Source organism: Antechinus flavipes, chromosome 4 (assembly GCF_016432865.1).
Source record: "Antechinus flavipes isolate AdamAnt ecotype Samford, QLD, Australia chromosome 4, AdamAnt_v2, whole genome shotgun sequence".
Classification (NCBI taxonomy): Eukaryota; Metazoa; Chordata; class Mammalia; order Dasyuromorphia; family Dasyuridae; genus Antechinus; species Antechinus flavipes.
Window position 1 is genome coordinate 187,083,998 of NC_067401.1, and position 20,111 is coordinate 187,104,108.

Sequence of the window (20,111 nt, forward strand, 5' to 3'; positions counted from 1 at the left end):
TTGAAACATTTTAAATGTACAGAAAAAAATAAAAGAAAGTCTAGAAAAAAAAGACAAGCAGAAATGTGTTAAAGGTTACATATTAAATTATTGTATATTTAAAAAGAAAAATAAGTTTTATTGCCACCTCAGTTGAGCTACTGTTCTTTTCTAATGCCATTGGTTTCAACTTTCACCTATTGTGTTCTTCCTATTTATTAAAGGGCCAATGAATAGCACACAGTTCCATTGAATTGCCAAACATCAGGTAACAAAAGATTAGCTTTAACAAAATGAGGTTTATTTCAAAAATAAAGCAAGAGCAAATATACAAATATTACACACATATTCCTTCATACTACCTTACTTTCTGGGGTAGTAAATTCAAATTTTAATTCAATTCCCACATAATCTCAATCCCACCTAGTTCAGGCCTAGAAGTTCCAAATGAGTTCTTATCTTGGCTATTATCAGTTTGGAATCCTGATGATCCCTCCTTTTTCTTCATCAGTGTCAATGTTTCCCTGGTTATAAACTTGAGTTGTAGAACTCCAGGTTGTAGAAGATAACTCTAGTTATATCTTGGGGACAAATGTTGCTCTAACTCTAAACCTTAATTCTGGAATAACCAAATCATTGAGGAACTCTCTGGATCTTTAAAATTCACAAGGTCATAAAGATCTACTCCTTCACTTGTTCCCAAGCTTCCGCAGAGTGCTGAGGAAGAGACAATAGCTGAAGCTGACAGACCTTTGATTGCCTCCTCAGCAAATGGAAGAGCCTACTTTCAACATATGGTTAGCTAACCAGAACCAGTTACAAAATGTCTATTCATGCTGTTTTTCTAAGACAATCTCTTATACATCTTCATAATTCTGTCAGAAACAGTTCCCTAGCATCTTGATGGGGGAGACACCGTTTTCTTTTTAGCTTCTTCCACAGCTATCTTGTTCCAGGAATGCAACAGATCCTTGCTAAATGTACATAATAGAAATTTGAAGTTTCACATACAATCTCCTTTTACTTTTCTATTATATAAAAAAATGGTATGCTCATTTTATTTGATGTTGGTTATGTTTTGAATAAAAAGGACCAATGATGATGCTGGTATAGATGTGCTGGGCTCAAGGTAGTGATAAGGATATACATTTTTGGATAAAGGCAATGTAAGAGTTTGAATATCCATATTTATTACAAGGATTTTTTTTCCCCTTTTTTGAGAGGCAGAGAAGAGTTACAAGGTTGAGAATACAAGAAAAAATAAAGTTACTAAAAATCTACGAAAACTTAGAAGGAAATGGAGACAACACATTTTTTCAAATTGGTTGAATTTATTTTATACTTGAAAGGAAAAAACAAGTTGTGCAGCAATCAATCAATAAACATCTATTAAACACCTACTATGTGCCAGGTATTGTGCTAAGTATTCTAATCTTTTCATAACAGAGATTTAAGGTTTCATATAAAATATTCCTTTTCTGTTCTACTTTTTTGGTATTTAAGTTGAGAATAAATTAATTTATATATGTGTGAGACAATTGGGGTTGAGTGACTTGTCTAGGGTCACACAGCTAGTAAGTAGTATCCGAAGTTGATGAGGGCAGGGTACCAAAGGAGAGGTGCGGCAGGAATGGGTGTGGGTTTCCTCGTTCTCCAACATGCAAGATTTGCAGCGAAGGAAATTCACTTAACTCAAAGGCTGTGGTAAAAAAGCTTTTACATCAGAGACACCAAAAGAAAGACTTCCTTGGCGGGCAATATCATTTTCAAGAGAGAAGTGATTTGCAAAGAGACATTTTCTGAAGACCTATTTTATACATGAATCTAAGAATTGACATTCTGTATGCAAGACCATTTGAGTTTGTATATGAAAGGAGGCATTTTCTGAAGACTCATCTTCTTGTCTCCAGAAGATATAAGACCATTTGAGTTTGTATAACTTTTTGATGGTGATTTTACATAACTTTACAGGGTTGTCTCAAGTCAGAGTTTTACTCTCATCAAAGTTAGATTTGAACTGAGTTTCTTCTGACTTCAGGGCTAATGCTCTATCCACTGTGCCATGTAGCTGCCCTGAGAAGAAATTAATTTTTAAAAGAACAATAGATTAGAAGCCAATAAACAGTACCTTGCAACTTAGGGTGCTTAATTAATGTTTGGTCTACTCCACTACAAATATATTGAATGAATATATTGAAGACTCAGTTCTCTCCTAGATCTCCTACCTGTTTGATTTAATCTCCTTTTGCTGGATTTTCATTCAGGTCATGCCCACTAACCACAGACCCTCATATCTTCTCCTTCTAGAAGATCATTAGGTTTTTTCCATTAATTCCCATAGGTTCAATCAGCATCACTAGTCAGATGATTCTAAGATCTATAGATTTAGCCCTAATTTCTCTATTGAAGTCCAATTTTCTGGATGACAGCCCTCATTTCTTTTCATTTGGATTACTGCAATACCTTCAGGTTAGTGTTTCTGCCTCAAGTCTCTTCTCAAATGAGGACATGCCATGCTGCATGATCTTGTGGTCTCTCATGTCGTACAATAAATCCTAAAGTTTTAAAGAGAAACTTTGAAAATATCCTTGTATCACTGTTTTCCCCCCTTTTATTCTAATGAATCAAGTAAGCTCCTGGGGGACAGTGATCAAATTTTTTCCTTTCTTTGTAATCCCAGTGCTTGAGTCGGGATCTGGAATATCAGTAAACCCTTAATAAATAATTGTTGACTGGTTGAATATTTTTGTAATTCAATAGGCTATGAAAAATCTCCACTGTAGTACAGTATCAGTACACTAGATAAACTGATATTCATAAAGTTGACATGAATGTTTTTGAGAGTCAGCTAGCATTTAAACACCCACTATGTGCCAATTACCGTGCTAATTAGGCACCAGAGATACAAAGAAAGATAAAACAGTTTCTGTATTCAAGGACCTTCCAGTCCAATGGGGAAACAACTTAAAAAACAAGATATAGACAGAATAAAAATGACAGCAGCCAGCTAAGTGCAAGAACTGAATAGATTACCGGATTGGAGTCAGAAGACCTGAGTTCAAACCCAGACTCAGACACTTACTAGTTGTGTGACCCTGGGCAAGTCACTTAACCCCTGGCTGCCAATTTTCTTCCCCTGTGAAATGGGGTCATAGTAGAACCTACTTGTCAAGGTGATTGTGAGAATCAAATATTTGTCAAGCTCTTCCCACACCTTGAAGCACTACACAAATGCTATTATCATTGTTGTTGTTGAAACTCACATCCATGATCTCATGTGAGCCTCACAATAATAAGCCGGGGAGGGGCGCACTCCCGCGCTACCGTCCCACTCTGCCTGGGGCTGTGTGTGCCCCGGCAAAGCCAGAAGTCTTACTCCTCTTTTGTGATTCTGATTGCAAGCGATCCTCGGGGCTTTGAGTCGCCCAGCTAAATAGGACTCTCGGAAGAGATGCTGCTTGACTGCTAATGTTCGAAGCTCGATGACGCCATGAAGCGCCCTGACGTATGTCCGTCAGTCCGTCTGTTCAGAGCCGCAGGGCAAGCCGCCTGTCAAGTGTCGGGGGAGGGGGCGCGCTTAATTGGGGGAATAGTAGAAGGGGAGGAGGGAGGGGCGGTATAAAACAACCTAACAACCCATCTCAACTGGCTCCGGGTCACGTGACGCGCTAAGCTGGGCTCCCCGATCACGTGCAAATCGGTTTCGGCGCACCTACTGGAGCCCCCATGTGAAGGTGTGTGTGTGTGGTGTGTGCGTGTCTGCGTGCCCGCGTGGATCTGTATGTGTACAGCGGAGCCCAAGGCGGGGGCTTGGGGTAGTTGTTGTTGGGGGTCGAGGGGGGGGTTGGGCGCAGAGCGTTCCCTCGTCACGTGGTGCAAGGCGGGCAGCCATCTTGCTACAAACACAAACACTGAGGAGCGGCTGCAGCGGGAGCGCCAGCGTGCGCCACCCCCCCCCCCTCGCCTCCCTCCCCCTCCCCCTTCGCGGGCTAGTCTGCCGCGCGCCCTAGCCTCGCGCCACCAACGCCCCGGAACTGGAGCCCGAGCCTGGCGCAGTCTGCCCGGGATCGCCCGCCCGCCCACCAGCGGTAAGGAGCGTGTCCATCCCATCCAGCCAGTTCCCCAGCTTTGCCGGGGAGCGCCTGGGGCCTACGGGCCAGCATCCCCACCCCTAACCCTCCTCTAGTCCTAGCTGCCACTCGAGGGACCCCGGAGGCTGGAGGGGTGGCAGGCCATAGTGAAGCTCTCTCCCCGCCCCCCCCTCCCCGCTCCTTGCCAGGGCCAACCCTTCTTCCCCTGAGGGCGGGCCTGGGCGGGCCTAGCCCCTCCTGCAGCTTCTGCTGGAAGCCCAAACGCACGGGGCACCGGCAGCATCCCAGCCTCCACTGGAGACCCAACCCCATCCGGTGTTGCCTTCCAGTCACACCCCCAACCCCCTCGTCCGGCTCTGCGTAGCCACTGTGGTGATAGGAGACCACAGACTCACAGCCTTTCTGGGCTTTTTGGGGAAAGGTCTCCGTATCTCGGCTAGGGGTGTGCAGCATGTGTATCGGGTCCTTGAGACTGCCCTTTCTCTCCCCACAGATCTGACCTCTCCTTCCCCCCTCTTCTTTAAGATTGTCGCCCTTCTCATTGTACCCAGGTCTCTCATCTGGTGAAACGAGATGGTTGGACTAGACTGATCCCAATTCTAGCTTTGACATTGTGTGTCTTCACTTTTAACATAGAAGTTCTTTCCCCATAAACAAATCACTCTAAATTGAGGCTCTTCTAAACTCTCTACAACAACATACTCATCTCATTTCCCCAATGGCTCTATTTTGGCAAAGAAATACATCTCCACACAAAGTCGTAATCCCTACTTTTCTAATCATAGGTCATAAGATCTTATTTAGAGCTGGAAGGGACCTTAAGAGTTTGTAGAATCCAACCTTATCATCTTGAACCTAGGTCTCACCGATGCCAAGTCCATAACACTGTCCACTAGACCATGCTACCTTTAGTGTGTTTGGATTTTTTCCCCTCTAAATTTTCTGTCAATGAGGAATAACTGGCACTTTCATAAACCCCATTCTTTTCAGAACTTCAGCCTTTCTGATAGCTCTCATAAAATTCAGAATGCTGCTTTCATAGTGCTGGTCATATTTAATATTTACAAAACAAGACCATCTCTAGAGACTATCTCAGTAAATTGTTTGAATCTCTGTCAAAAGAATCCCTTCCCAAATTACTATTAATTAAATCCCCATAAAAAGATCATAACTTAAAGATCATCTCAACTTAATCATCCTTGCAAATTATGTCTTCAATCCTATTCATTTCATCAGCATTTTCTTCCGCAAGAAGCACTAAATTTAGATAAATAGTAATAATATCGTATAACTGGTTTGAATCTTAGCTGTGCTGTTTTCTTGGAGGTAAATCACTTAATATTTCTGGGTCTTAATTTTTGTCATCTGTATTAGAGAATATGGTAAGAGATTATTTCTAAAGTTCATATGATTCTATGAACATGATGACTTTCCCACCTTTGCCCTGTAACTGAATTACAGACCCCAGCTCTTGTTTCTCTTTAAGAATAAGCCACCTGTCTAGATAATATTTTGATTTATGCAAGTATGAATAGATTGAAGAATATTTGGAAGGGTTGTTCTGGTGATGTTTGGTTATATTTAATCATGTCACACTGGGCCTTGTTCAGCCAAGAAATCTATTGGATTGGAGTGTACTGGAATATAGAGTACTACTCAAAGAGAAAAGAGTTTGGGCTACCTCTCCTGATGTTTCAGTCCATGTAAGAAGATGTGGGAATTAATGGACTTTTGAGTCACGAAAATGGGATTTTTGAATTTTAATCTTATGATTGTTACTCAGGGTTTTTATTAGAACTTTTTTTTTTTGGTACTGTTGAGTTCTTAGAAACTAATAAAAACTATAAGTAACTGGGAAGGAAGTGACTGGGGAGGACTTTTTAACTGGAGCATTGAACTCTTGTTTGAAATTGGATGTAAAGTAAGGAAAAGCAATACAACAAATAAAATGTCAGAAACTATAGCATTCCTAGGAATTAGGAATGATAAGAGAAGAGTTGCAGTTGCTATAAAATCCTTCTCAGTCTGTACCTAGGGACAAGAGTCTGTGTTTTAGAGAGCAACAATTTTTCATATGGCAAGCAATAAATGGTTTTAGTTCATTCAGATCCCATCAACTTGGAGGAATCAGTAGAAGAGCTCAAACAAGATAAAGGCTTGTGAAAACATTTCAGCACCGTGCAAATGTGAATTATCATTTTGATGGTTTCAAGAAATATAGTTAGGGACGATGCCCCCCCAAATAGACTCCCTCCTTTTTGAAGCTACAAAGAAAATTTTCAGCAAGATAGAAGAAAAGTCTGGTCTTTTTGAAATTGGAGGAATCTTGAAGACCCAAGCATGGACAGCTACTTTGCTAATAGAGATTTGAGTGAGATTCTTCAATCATAGACATATCCCTTTATGTTCCAGGAACATCACTTTTGAATGGAGCTAATAGGAGAATTAGAAAGATAAAGGATCTACAGTCTTAATGATTTGAGTCCATCCTTCATCAATACAAAATCTGACCCCTTTGTGATTTAGTAAGTGGCAAAAGTTGCTGTGGCTAACAGATGTCATTTTGTGGCTGACCTGGTGATGAACCTCTGCAGTTTAGCCAGGCTTGTTCTCATACATACAGCCTTGGAGAGTTTGTGTTTTGCTGGCATTGCTTTTAAGAGCTATGGTGTTCATATTATGATGAGGCATTGAGGTAGACCCTTGTTAAATAGAGACCTAATTTTCACCTATCTTTTTTTCCTTTCCTATTTCATGTTAAGAGCCAGTCCTGACAAACCTGACAATAGCTAAGACTCTTTTCCATTGTCCCATTTTCTTGGTAGTGTTTCTCTTATATTCAAAGAAGAGAAAGTTTAAATTGAAATGCTGACGCGTGTATGTGTGCGTGCTTGTGTGTACACTCAAGTGCATGCATATGTGTGTGTTTGAGAGGAATGAGGCTCAAGGATAAAGAGAAGTTGGGAGAAGGGAAGTATGGAGTAAGTTCCAGAAGCAAAAAAAAATAATCTATGTGCGCTTCTCTTCCTTTTACCTTGAATCTGACAAAAATTTAGAACATTCAAGGCTCCCAGTCCTTAGTTCCTTAACATTCTCCCCTGGGATAGGATATCTAAATTTTAAAAACTATTCCTTTCCCAAGAATCTCTTCATGATCTCTTCATCCAGAGTAGAATGCTTCCCATCAGTAAAGATGGGAAAACTGAACCATTGTGGCTAATATTGACTCTGTCTTTCTCAGTATATTCTGTCTTTCCCTATGGTTACACTTTAGAAATGCAGATATCTCCCAAATTTTATATCCAGGCATTATCTTGCTCTTGAATTCCAGTCATATATTACTTGCTGCCTGCTGAACATCTCCACCTGGAGATGTCTGAAATTCAACATGTTCAAAACAGAATTTATTTCATATTACTCATCTGAAAATCCATACGTCCTTTGATCTACACATTCTTGTTAATGGAACCACTTTCCTTCAAGTCATCAGGTTTATAACCTTGTTCTTTTTTTTTTTCTTCCTTAGTCATGTACAATCATTTGTCACATTTTATTTAGCCCGCCTCCACAACATTTTTTCATCTATTCCCTTGTCCACTACTCATACAACTTTGACCCTAGCCTATTGGGAGGGTTTCTACTCTCTCTTTTTTCTAAGCCAGCTTCCAACTTGATATTCCTAGAACAAAGATCTAATCATGTGACACTTCTCCCAATATATACACAAATCTTCTTCAGTAGCTCCCTATCATAGGATAAAATATAAACTACTCAGCCTGTCATTTAATGCTTTTTATGATCTTGACTACTGAAGACTTTTCCAGTCTTTATTTCCATATTATTCACCTTTGTATGCTTTCCATTTTAGTCAGATTGTCAATTGTTTCTTAACAACAAGATTCTATCTCTTACCTTATCAAGATACTATCCCTTACCTCAGTGTCTTCACACAAATGGTGTGAAATTAAACTTCTTTGGGGGGGGGGGTGGAGTTCCCCTCTACTTAATAGAATTCTTAGCTTCTTTAAAAGCATAACTTACATTCATCTTGTGTATCATAATTCTGTCCCTCCACTCTCTTTAAGTTCAAGTCTTGGAAATTACTTTTATCTTTTTATTAATGTATATGTTATCTACTAGAGTATAAGCTTCTTTAGGACAAAGACTTTTATTTTTTGTGTCCACAGTTTCTGGGATATAATAAGTATATTTCTTTTTGCTGAATTAAATGAACACAGGGAATTGAGAATTGGTCCTGTATATAAAAAAGACACATAATAACTATTTTTTTTTTTTTTTGAGTAGAATAAGGAATGTTTGAGCAAGCCTAATACCTTATAGTGCAATTAGGATTGGCTGCAGGAAGAAAAGCAAAAATGTGACTGATAACTACTTCATTTGGGAGGCTTGTTCTCTTCTTTCCTTTTTCTTTCCAAAGTGTGGGAGCATTGTACATATTTAATAAATTGAATGACTTTAATTTAAATTATAGCCTCCAGTGGGGTTTCTTTTCTCCCAATCCATTTACACTTTCTTGTTTCTCATGCCTCATATACCTGCATTTGTTTCTGATAACCTGGGTAGAGAGATTAGAGATTAAGAAAGAAAGCAAAGTGCTTTACCCTTCTTATCACTAAACACTGACTCCCAAAGCTAATCTGGCAACAGCACATTTGCATTGGAATAGTCCAAAAAATGAAGAAAACTACCTCTTTTCCCTGATTCCCTGTTAGTTATGAGAACTTTTTCATAGATTCTTTTCCTCCTTCCCACCTAGTCACTTTTGTAACTTTTACATTTTTGTAGCTCTTAAACCTTATTCTTTCTCTGTGACATAAAAGCCTTCAGTTTCTATCCTTTAATTCCCATTTATGCAAGCAAAAGAACCTTCTGCCCAACTTTTCTTTTTCTACTCAACTTTTTCTTCTCCCTGGGGAGAGGAAAGGAAGTCCATTTCTGCCACATAATCAAATCTTACCTTGAAGTGCACTTCTGAACTTTTTCATCCTAGATGGAACATCTCAGTTCCATCCCAAAATCCGAGAGATTTTAATACTTTTCAGAACTTGAAACAAGCATTTATTAATTGATTAATAAATGCTTGTTTCAAGTTCTGAAAAGAATCTTCAAGGGCTGGTAATTCAAAATAGCAAACAAAAAAAAAAGACACTTTCTCTGTGGCTACCAGGGTTCATATCAATAACCCTTAAAGAACCTCCTTTCTCTGTCCGGATAACATTCTTCCTATTCCTGATCGATTTCCTTCAAGTACACAATTTATCATGAGAACCAGTTTTTCCCTTGTGTGTCTGTATGGCCACCTCCTCTCTGATTATCTTTAGATTTAGTGTATAGGGGTTCTTAGCCTGTTTTGTATCTTGGACTCCTTTGGTAATCTGGTGAATCTATGAGCCCCTTCTCAGAATGATAGAATGATGGTTTTAAATGTATAACTCAAATACATGGGATTACAAAATAAACCATATTGAAAAGAAATATATTGAAATCATTATCAAAATATTAAAAGTTCCATATTCACAAACCCCCTGAAATTTATCTATATACCCCAGGTTAAGAATCCCTAGTCTAAATTCTTCCCCTTCCCGAAGTGAACCTTTCACAAAATGGTTTATGAAGTACTTTTTCCATCCTTTTCTTACTTTGTCTTACTCTGGTAGGGATTCTGGTCATTTGGCAGTATGTAATGGAGGAGGGGGTAAAGAGATTAGGGGTTTTGGTAATCTATGCAATGGATAAACAGCTACTAAGTTTTTTATGTAGGCAGTAATCTGTACTTTGTACAAAAGTAAGATTTGAAATGATCTGTGAAATTTGTAGTGACTGAAAATTCAAGGGCAGGGACAAATAAATATCTTTTCCTCATCCTATTTTAAGGAACTTTCCCAGATGTTAAGGGCCCCTGGTCACCATTATACTAAGGACCATATCTGATAACTGGTGACTCCTGGCTCAACCTCTTTACCATCCTCTGCCTGAAGAGAGCCATCTCCTCTATTCCCTGTCTCCAGGTACCTGGGGGACAATTTGCCAGGTAAGCTCTGGGATAGAGTGAAGAACCAAGGACTTAGCTTAGCATCTCCCAAGAAGTCCCTTTCAGGGACCAAAGAGGAAAACAAGAATCAGATTTATTTAACTAATCCATTTTTCTCCATCTCCAGGTAATCCTCCTACATTGGTTTATCTCTGGCCATCTTATGTTGTGAATGGCCCTGCACAACTTTTTATAATCAGGTATTCTAAAGTAGCCTCTACTTTTATCCCTAGACCCAGATGCCTTTGATTGATCCCTTTCTCTGACTTCTGGTTCCCCAGTGCTCCATCTTTCTTCCCTGTTTCCATTTAAGTGTTTGGATATCAAGTGTTAAGCCTCTACCTTCCTGTCATACTCTCCCCATCTCCTCCCAACTTCCAGCCTTGAGGAAACTTAAGCAGCTTCACAATGGCAGCAGAAACTCTCAACTTTGGTCCAGAGTGGTGAGTTGGGCCCTATTGAGAGGGTGGAAGAACCATGGGGGGGAGAGAGGAAATCCCTCGGTTACCTTATATTTGCTTCCCTACCCTACCTTAGGCTACGGGCACTGTCAAGTGGGAGTAGTGTGATCTCCCCACCTCCTTCCCCTGCCATGCCTAAATATAAGCTGGCTGAGCATCGTTATGGTCGTGAGGAGATGCTGGCACTCTATGTCAAGGAAAATAAGGTGGGTAGGCTTCCCCCAAAGAAAATCTAACTAGAGAAACTATTTTGTTCTTTAGTGTGCCTACCCCGTCAGGCAAGTATGTGGGAATATAGTGTTTCAACTTTTCTACTTCTGGGACTAGCAGGTCCCAGATGAATTGCAGGACAAAGAATTTGCTGCAGTGTTACAGGAGGAACCACTGCAGCCATTGGCACTGGAACCTCTGACAGAAGAGGAGCAGGTGGGCCTTAAGAACTAGATAGCTGTGTTTTAGAAAGTAAATGGACAGGGAAGTCAGACAGCTGGTTTGGGGGAGGGGAATGATTTTTGAAGGTGGGGTATTAAGGACTTGTAGAGAGCCAGGAGCACATTACCCTGAGTTCTCATTCCCAGCACTGGTTTCTTCCTCAGAGAAACTTCTCCCTGTCAGTGAATAGTGTGGCTGTGCTGAGGCTGATGGGGAAGGGGGCTGGCCCCCCTCCAGGTGGTATCTCTCGTGGCAGAGGCAGCACTCGGAGCAGAGGTAGTAGGGGATTACTGGGATTTCTGTAGGTTGAAGGAAGAGAGAGAGAGAGAGTGTGTGTGTGTGTGTGTGTGTGTGTGTGTGTGTGTGAATTGATCCTAAAGATACCTAATAGTGGTATCTGGTAAGTTCTTCTACCAACCAATTTATGGTGTCTAGCCCCTCTTTTTCCAGGCCGGGGCAGAGGTGATAGTGGCTTTTACCAAAGAAGCATTGAAGAAGGAGATGGAGCTTTTGGAAGAAGTCCTCGGGAGATCCAGCGCAGCCAAAGCTGGGATGATAGGTATGGGTTGAAAAAAGGGGAGGAATATACAGAGAGGGAAAATAACTTGGGCAGAGAGGTAAGGTCACTAGAAAATCTGTTATTTTCACATGTTTCTTTTTGGATCTTTTGTTAAGTTCATTTCTGGTCCTGTGTTTCTATTCTTACTTCCTCCCCTTTTTCCCTCTCTTCCTTCCACTTCCCCCCGCCCCTCCCCAGGCTCAAATACCCTTTGACCTAGGCCTCTTTCCTTCTAGCTTCTTTCTGTATCCTCTTCCTTCTGCTTTCTTTGTGTAAAATGATGAGAGAACTATAGAACTTTGTACAGTTCAGGATAATGGGAATTTTTCTGATTTTAGCTGACATCTTCCCCATCACTTTACCCTTTACAGAGGCGAGAGGCGATTTGAGAAGTCAACAAGGAGAGATGGAGGTACAGAGGATATGGAAAGAGTATAGTGGGGTACTGGGAACCTGGGAGGAAAAAGGATTGGGAACTCCCTCTCCCCCTTCCCCCCCCCCCCCGAAAAGTTTGGGAATCATTCAAAGGATGAATGTCTCATTTTCTAGAAAGGTTCATATCAATGGGTCTTCCATATACCTTCCCCCAATGCTAATTTTTAAAATAATTTTTCCCCTACTGCCAGTACGTTCTGGGTTTGAGGAGGGAGGATCAGGACCCCGGAAGGAACATGCCCGTTCAGACAGTGAGAATTGGCGTTCTTTACGGGAGGACCAAGAAGAGGAAGATGAGGGCAGCTGGCGACTTGGGGCAGGTCCCCGTCGAGATGGGGATCGATGGCGTTCCACCAGTCCTGGTGAGGGGAAATAAGTGAAAAAGGCATGGAGGTTAAAGAGAAATCTCTGCAGCTATAGAGTCCCAAGGCAGAGAGGAAGGGAGAGTAGAAAATCTTGAGAAAATAAGGAAGTAGCTTCTTGAACTTAAACAATTTTTCCAAGATTATTGAGGTTAGTCAGAACTAAAGAGTTCAGATAATGATCATTTCCCTATCTCCTTTTGTTCCTCAGATGGTGGACCCCGATCTGCTGGCTGGCGGGAGCATGGGGAGAGGAGAAGAAAATTTGAATTTGAGTTGCGAGGGGAGCGGGCTGGGGGTGTTGAGGAAGAGGGGCGGGGTGGGGGAGGCTCCCATCCCCGGAAATCTCGGGGTCCTGATGGCTTTGATGATGACAAGGATGGACTCCCTGAATGGTGTCTGGAGGATGAAGATGAGGAAATGGGCACCTTTGACTCATCTGGGGCCTTCTTGCCCCTTAAGGTATCTTAAGAGAAAGATTGGGAAAGGATAGGTTGGGAGAACTGGTAATAACTTTACAATGACTTGATCTTCTCATTTTTCACCCTTCCTTCACTTCCCTCCCTCCTCTCTTCCCCCCTTCCCCCCCCCCCCCCAATAAATAAATAAATGGTACAGAAGGGTCCCAAGGAGCCAATCCCTGAGGAACAAGAGCTAGACTTCCAGGGTCTAGAAGAAGAGGAGGAGGAGAAGCTGGATGGACAGAGTGGAGAGGGAACTGAATCAGGTAAGATTAAAGAACTGAATGGCCAAGATATGAAACTTGAAAGGCTAGGAAATAAGATAATATATTTTGATGGATTTATTTAACTATGGGATGGTTTCAGACTATCTGACCATGAAGAAAGTACTTGATTCACACTTCCAGTGATGGAAATAACATTGAATTTTAGTCAAAAATCCAAATTCTTACATTGTATAGTTAGGTAGCCTTGGGAAAAAAGATAATAATTTCCCTGGTTTAATTTTCCTCAGCTTTAAACTATGTACAGGGACCATGTTACCTTTTTATCTTATCAAGTTCTGTGATTTTTATAATACTTTTTTATGTCACTTCTTTTTTAGGCATGGAGCCACCCATCCAGGAGGAAAAAATGCATCCTTCATCTCCCCTGCCCACTCTGGATTCTCTCTGGAGACCTGATGGGGAAGGGGATGAGGCTACTGAGAAAGATCTTCCAGTGGTTGAAGGTAGTAGAAGGCAGTGATTTTAGGGTTTGGTGGGAATATCCTTGGGGAAGAGTAATAAATGGAGCAGAGCTTTTTGTTTTAGTTGCTCTAAAGCTGTAGGTAAGATGTGTGGTCATACGCTGCTGTTCCTTTATTTTTCCCTTTCTTCACTTTTAGGGGATGAAACTAGAGTGAACCCAGAAGCTGGCTTACCACCTGATTCTCCTGGAGACACAGAAGATGATGAGGGCATGAAGCATCTGCAGCAGGTGATAAAGGGGCTGCTTTGAGGACTTTGATCTTATCTTTGCCTGATTTCAATTTGCCATGTTCCTACCCTTACTGATCTTTTTCATCTTTTTGCCCCTGACCTCAGCTACTAATTCCATGTCATTATTTCCCTGGGGTCCTAGGAAGCAGAAAAACTGGTAGCATCACTACAGGATAGTTCCCTAGAGGAGGAACAGTTCACAGCTGCCATGCAGGGTCAAGGACTTCGACACTCAGCTGCTGCTGCTGCTGCTCTTCCACTTAGTCATGGGGCTGCCCGAAAGTGGTTTTACAAGGACCCACAGGGAGAAATCCAAGGTATTTCAGAGGGTGAGGGAATTGATAAATTGGTCTAAGAAAACATGAATTAGAGATTAGAGGAAGGGACATCCATGTGGTTTTTGTTCTTCTTGACCTCAATGTATTCTTTCTGGTCTAGGCCCCTTCACAACACAGGAGATGGCAGAATGGTTCCAAGCTGGCTATTTCTCCATGGCATTGCTGGTGAAACGGGGCTGTGATGAAGGTTTCCAACCACTGGGTGAAGTTATCAAGATGTGGGGGCGTGTGCCCTTTGCCCCAGGACCCTCACCCCCCCCACTGCTGGTAAGTATACTCAATATATTGCCCAAGCCACTAGGACTTTTTGAGAGTTCTACTTCATGGGAAGACCTAGGAAGAATTTGGTTAAAAGATAGGGGAAATACTGAGAAAGTGAGGTTAGGTATTCCTTCGAGAGGAAGAATGTTTCCTTCTGGAATGCTTTCCCATGGTGCTCTTTTCTTTTTACCACATTGAACATTGTTGTGTCTCTGTGTTTCTGTCCCTCTCTCTCTCTCAGGGAAACATGGATCAAGAGCGGCTGAAGAAGCAACAGGAGTTAGCAACAGCTGCACTGTACCAGCAACTGCAGCACCAGCAGTTCCTTCAGCTAATCAACAGGTAGTACTGAGATGGGCGGGCAGAGGTGGGGGAGTCCCTTCCCCTAGCTCTGTGGAATATAGATTTGAAGTCCTGCCATAAGAAGTAGAAATTGACTGTCCTGCATGCTACCCAGCCGCCAGTTCCCACAGTGTGCACTCCAGCAAAAGGCAGCTATGGGAGACCTGACACCTCAGCAGCAGCAACAGCTCACTGTGTTTCTGCAGCAGCTACAGGCTCTCAAACCCAGGTATAATCAGGACATGAGATCCTTCTTTTCTTTCTTCTGTCCCCAAAATGTGTAAGGAAGGGCCACAGTTAGGAATAAGATTAGAGTCCTAAGTCAGACCTATTCCTTCTCAGAGGTGGGGACCAGAACCTCCTTCCAACGATAAACCGTTCCTTGTCGGTGCCAGACTCAGGCACCCTCTGGGATTTGCATACCTCAGCTTCATCACAGTCAGGTATGTATATGACTAGGCAAGACCATCTGAATTCTTTCCCATCCCTTCTCTGTCATTCTACAACTCTGCCTCCATCTGAAAAGACAAAGTATCTATTTTCCCATCAGAAAGGAACCTCACTCAAAATTTGCCTTCCTTTCCAGTCCTTGCTGGAAAGCTAGGAAGCAGTTGATTTTCCTTTACCTAGAATAACATCCATCAGAGTCCCGACCATAAAGGTCTGATCTGTGCCTTTATCTGATTTCTTGTCATGCTATCCTTTTTCTGAGCAAAGGCTTTCTGAAAATCTTTTATCCTCCCTTGCTCTTTTCAGGTGGTGAGGCCAGTCTGTGGGACATACCAATTAATTCTTCGACTCAGGGTCCAATTCTAGAACAACTCCAGCTGCAACATAAAGTGAGTCCCTTTAAGGCTGAACACAAGGATGGGATTGACCCAAGAGGGCAGGGTTTTGTATACTGTTTTCCTTCTCAGCTCCAGGAGCGGAGAGATGTGGAACTCAGGGTAAAACGAGAGGAGGAGGAACGGAAACGCCGGGAAGAAAAGCGGAGGCAGCAGCAGGAAGAACAGAAACGGAGACAGGAGGAGGAGGAGCTGTATCGGCGCAAGCAAGTAAGGGAGCATACTTCTTCCAAAGAATTAACAGTCAGGAAGTCAAATCCCTTCATTTTGACATAGTGAAACCTCCTTGACTTTCTTCCCAGGTTAGACAGCAAGAACTGCTCCTGAAGCTGCTGCAGCAGCAGCAGGCAGTGCCTCCATCACCAGGCTCCCCTCCTCCACTCTGGGCAAAGCAAGGCCTCTCCATGAAAACTCTGTTGGAGCTACAGCTGGAGGGTGATCGGCAGTTGCACAAACAGCAACATCGGGAGCCTCCTCGAGCGCAAGCCCCAGCCCAGCGGGCGGTAAGCCAGAATCAGACTTGAGCAGTGTTTTCATAACCTCTCCTTTGATGCTCCTTCATCTTCTTTTCATCATCTTTTCTAATTTTTCAAACCATATATAAGAATAGTATCTTAGAACCTGAGGAGGAACCCCCAACTTTCTTATTGTCCTCAGCTTCCTAGAGTGACTTAGAACTTGACACAGTACATCTAGAAGTAGAAGAACACTCACATGCATATATTCCCCTCCCTCTTATCCTATTTGTTTTATTTGTGGAAGGGTTTTTTGGGGGGAGGGCGGGGGCGGAGTTAGAGGGAGGCAATCAGGATTAAGTGACTTGCCCATATTCACATAGCTGGTAAATGTCTTATCTTGATTTGAATTCCTGATTCCAGGGCCAGTTACTCTAGCCACTGCTCCACTTTTCTCTCCCTGTCTTCTTATTCTAAAGCCTTGTTTTAATTTTGAGGATCTTACATTTTTTATAGATTTGTGTCCTTCACCTCCCGTATCCCCTTCTCCATCCCCATATAAATACCAAAAATAGGTTTCTCCCACCCAGCTCTCTTGGCAGTTTTCTAGAAAGCCCTCCTATCCTGTTGTCCTTACTAATCTGACTCCTCCTACTCTGTGTTTCTGCAGCATGGGGGCCTGGGCAGCGCTCCTCTATCCCAGTGGGTGGCAGAGACAGGACCCCTATGGGGTGGGCTAGAGAAGAGCGGGGGCAGTGGAAGTCTTGGGCTCTGGGAGGAAACACTCAAGGGCAGCAGCAACCTGGCCAGGAGTCTGGGCCTCAAGAACAGCCGAAGCAGTCCTTTGCTCAGGTGGGTGTAGAGCCTGAACTAGTCTGGGAGGAAGGAGGGCTGGGAAAAGTAGCAGGGTGAAGGATGGGGCAGGGTCAGCTCTGAGCCCTCACTTCACTCTGTTTTTCTGACACAGCGATTCCTATGGCCACCCTTCTGGCCGACCTGGTCGAAAGAAGACAGATGAGGAAGAGAAATTGCTGAAGCTGTTGCAGGGCATTCCTAAGCCCCAGGATGGCTTTACCCAGTGGTGTGAACAGATGCTTCATACATTGAGCACCACTGGGAGCTTAGATGGTATGGGCAGGGCACAGTGGGGGAGCCAGGGGCCTGTGTAACCATACTCAGGTGGTCCCTGATATTTCCCACAAACCCCTACAGTGCCCATGGCTGTGGCGATCCTGAAAGAGGTGGAATCCCCCTATGATGTCCATGATTACATCCGGTCCTGTCTAGGGGACACGTTGGAAGCCAAAGAATTTGCCAAACAATTTTTAGAGCGGAGGGCCAAGAATAAGGCTAGTCAGCAACGGCAGCAGCAGCAGGTGGGGGACCAATGCTCTTTGCTCTAATTATGACAGTGGAAATGATGTCTCTCAGATTTTCTTCTGATCATCTGTGTCCTTACAGGAGGCATGGCTTAATAATACAAGTTCCTTACAAGCTGCTTTCCAAACCAATCACAACACCAAGCTGGGTCCGGGAGAGGGCAGCAAGGCTAAGAGGAGAGCATTGATGCTGCATGCAGATCCCAGCATCCTGGGTAGGTATGATGGTTGGAAATCCCCTTCTATGGAGTTAGAACTGGATGGGGAGAGTTGGGTTATATGTGAGGGATATAGGAGCAATGGAACTAGTTGGTGATGGAGAATATTGATTTTGTTTTCAAAACCTTTACTCCTTGGCCTCAGGCTACTCCCTGCATGGATCCCCCAGTGAGATCGAGAGTGTAGAGGACTACTGAACAGCCAGCCCCTCAGCCCCACCTGAGGAAGGGGGAAGGAGGTGGCTTGGACACCTGGGACCCTGAGCCTGGCCAGGTTCCCCTTGGATAGGGGGAAAGCAGAAGCTGGAGGAAGAAGAGGCAGAGTCCGCAGCACTTGTTACAAACCACATGATGCACCTTAACTCACCCACCACGAGGCACTTTATAGATTTGGGGGAGTGGGGGTTGGGGGGAGGGAATTTTTTAAAAAATTAAAACCTGAAGAAAATGTTTAAAAAAAAAAAAAAAACTAGATTTCCCCTCCCATCCCAGTACCTTTTCTCCCCTTTGGGAGTTAATGGGTTTGGGATCTGATTGGGGTGGTAAGAGTCCCTTTTTAAGAAATGAGAGGGGAGGAGGGTGGGTTCTGATTTAAAAAAACTAAACACTGTTATTTGGGGGTGATAAGGGAACTGAGGCCCGGGGACCTGCCTAGTCCATGTTCCTCCTCCCCTAGGCTGCACTTAGCCTTTGCCACCCCATACACCAGCTCTGTGTAACTGGAAGCTTGGACAAGAACAGTTTGCACTGTAGGGTCTCCTTTGACTGTTGGACCCGCTGTGAACTGCTTGGGGTGATTCCTGTGATTGTTGATGTTTCTGGGGGGTAGGGGCTGAGAAAGCCATTCCTGCTCTGCTGCTTTAGGGGTAAGTTGCACAAATCTGATGGGCCTGGGAATGGGGCCTTGTGTCAGTGTTAGCTCTGTTAAGGGAGCTAGAAGCAGTGACTCCTGAGTTGAGGGGTTCTTCCATCTCTGCCATTTGGAGGGGGCGGATATCGTTAGTGTTGGGTAACCCAATTCCCCAGTCCCCCATTTGAATGTATTTTTTGGGACATGGCACCTATGCCCTTCCATTTTTTCCGCAGAAGGAATAGGGAATGGACAACCCCTTCCAGCAGCTGCCCTTCTTTTGAGATAGAAGAGTAGGAACACAGAGAAAGGCAGCTTGGAGATGGGTTTTTTGCGGGGTGGGGTAAGGGTGGGGTTAAGAGGTGTGCTTAAATTTGACCAAATTGGAGAGGAACAAATGGTTTCTCTCTACTCCGTCCCTTTTTACAAATACTGTGATGGGGAAGGGGGGAATTATATCAAGACATGTTTCTCTTGTGTAAAGGGTAGGATGGGATTTGTTTTTATCATCTAATAGTTAACCATCTGGGTTTCTTAAATTGTCTCCCCAACATCCACACTGCTCTCAACCCACCAGAGTGCACAGTATTAGGCTAGGGTTCTGCCTCTACCTCCCCCTCATGAATGTACTTGTTCCCCTACCCTGGGGGAGGAGAGGAGGAGGTAGAGCAACATTATCCCCTTGGATCCCATATTTTTTTTAATTTTTATTTTTGCACCAAAGTGGCAACTGGTTTGGAGTTGGTCATGGCCTTGGGTGGGGGAGCTCCTGTACTTGCTTCCCCTTGGCTTCTTCAACAGTGTTAAATGTCTGTGTAATACTCTCTCAAGCAATAATGGGGGGATGGTGTTTTTTTTTTCGTTGTTGTTGCTGCTGGCCTCCCTGACTCCCCCTTCCCTTCACTCCCTGCCCTCCTTTGCCAGTATTCAGTGGCATTAAGAGGTGGGGGGAGGGCTACTATTGTGACTGAATGTAACCAACCATCCTCCTGCCACAGCCAGTGTGTGTAGGAAGGCTGATTATCCCCTTCCTCATGTCTTCCCCTTCCCTCCCCCCAGCTGTAGAGACTTTTGAACTTAGGGGACTCTTGAGCCTGGAGTGGCCTTAACCCTGTGAGGAAGCTGGAAGGAGGGAACCCCCCCCACCCTCACCCCCTTTCTGAGAGTGGTCAATGTTTACAAATCTCTGAGCCCCTCAGCCCAGGGACTCTTATGTACCCTGTTTCCATTCTATTTTTCCCCCACCTCCCACAAACCGGTCTTCCTGGGTCCTGGCTGCTCCCTCTTTCCTGGGGCAGAGAGGCAAGGAAGGGGCCAGTCTGTTTGGTCTGCCTTTTTGTCCATACCCAAATTCTATGTGATCCTCACCTCCCCCATGTAAATACCTATCCCCTCCCCCCCAATAAAACTTAGTGTGTGTTCTCCCTTAAGCCTCAGCTTGTCTTGTTTATTGGTGGCATGTCAATTTCAGGGACTTGGATCCACTTTGCTCCTGGGACAGTAGTCCAACCAAGAAAGTGGTTGGAACGCCTTCAAAGATAATTTCTTTAGCCTTATTTTTGTGGCTTAGGTAAGGAAATTTCACATCTCATCTTTGCCAATATTTGACTA

General features: G+C 43.5%; 1 protein-coding gene across 10 annotated transcripts; it reads left to right on the forward strand.

Annotated features, from left to right (window-relative positions):
- The first annotated feature begins 3,605 nt into the window (after positions 1 to 3,605).
- Positions 3,606 to 19,930, forward strand: GIGYF1 (GRB10 interacting GYF protein 1). 10 transcript variants are annotated; one of them, XM_051995983.1, is made up of 27 exons: positions 3,747 to 4,067; positions 9,966 to 10,122; positions 10,250 to 10,322; positions 10,504 to 10,565; positions 10,660 to 10,789; positions 10,911 to 11,009; positions 11,180 to 11,291; positions 11,451 to 11,574; positions 11,946 to 11,986; positions 12,201 to 12,371; positions 12,583 to 12,833; positions 12,990 to 13,098; positions 13,437 to 13,562; positions 13,719 to 13,810; positions 13,955 to 14,129; positions 14,251 to 14,417; positions 14,653 to 14,753; positions 14,869 to 14,982; positions 15,096 to 15,196; positions 15,510 to 15,592; positions 15,671 to 15,808; positions 15,901 to 16,101; positions 16,724 to 16,905; positions 17,021 to 17,181; positions 17,266 to 17,429; positions 17,515 to 17,647; positions 17,796 to 19,930. In XM_051995983.1, exons 4-27 carry the CDS (start codon positions 10,531 to 10,533, stop codon positions 17,846 to 17,848), a joined length of 3,063 nt encoding a protein of 1,020 aa, XP_051851943.1. In that variant the 5' UTR covers positions 3,747 to 4,067; positions 9,966 to 10,122; positions 10,250 to 10,322; positions 10,504 to 10,530; the 3' UTR covers positions 17,849 to 19,930. The 10 variants fall into 10 exon arrangements, with proteins under 10 accessions (XP_051851939.1, XP_051851943.1, XP_051851941.1 ...); XM_051995981.1 differs by having other exon boundaries at positions 3,748 to 4,067; positions 10,404 to 10,565; XM_051995978.1 differs by having other exon boundaries at positions 3,748 to 4,067; positions 10,436 to 10,565.
- Positions 19,931 to 20,111: the final 181 nt, after the last annotated feature.

Excerpts from the sequence above, each read along its gene's own strand:
- GIGYF1 (XM_051995979.1), top strand. The coding sequence starts at position 10,531 with ATGGCAGCAGAAACTCTCAACTTTGGTCCAGAGTG. Across the intron at positions 11,010-11,179 it reads CTCTGACAGAAGAGGAGCAG|AGAAACTTCTCCCTGTCAGT; the intron begins GTGGGCCTTAAG and ends TTTCTTCCTCAG. Across the intron at positions 11,987-12,200 it reads GTCAACAAGGAGAGATGGAG|TACGTTCTGGGTTTGAGGAG; the intron begins GTACAGAGGATA and ends CCCTACTGCCAG.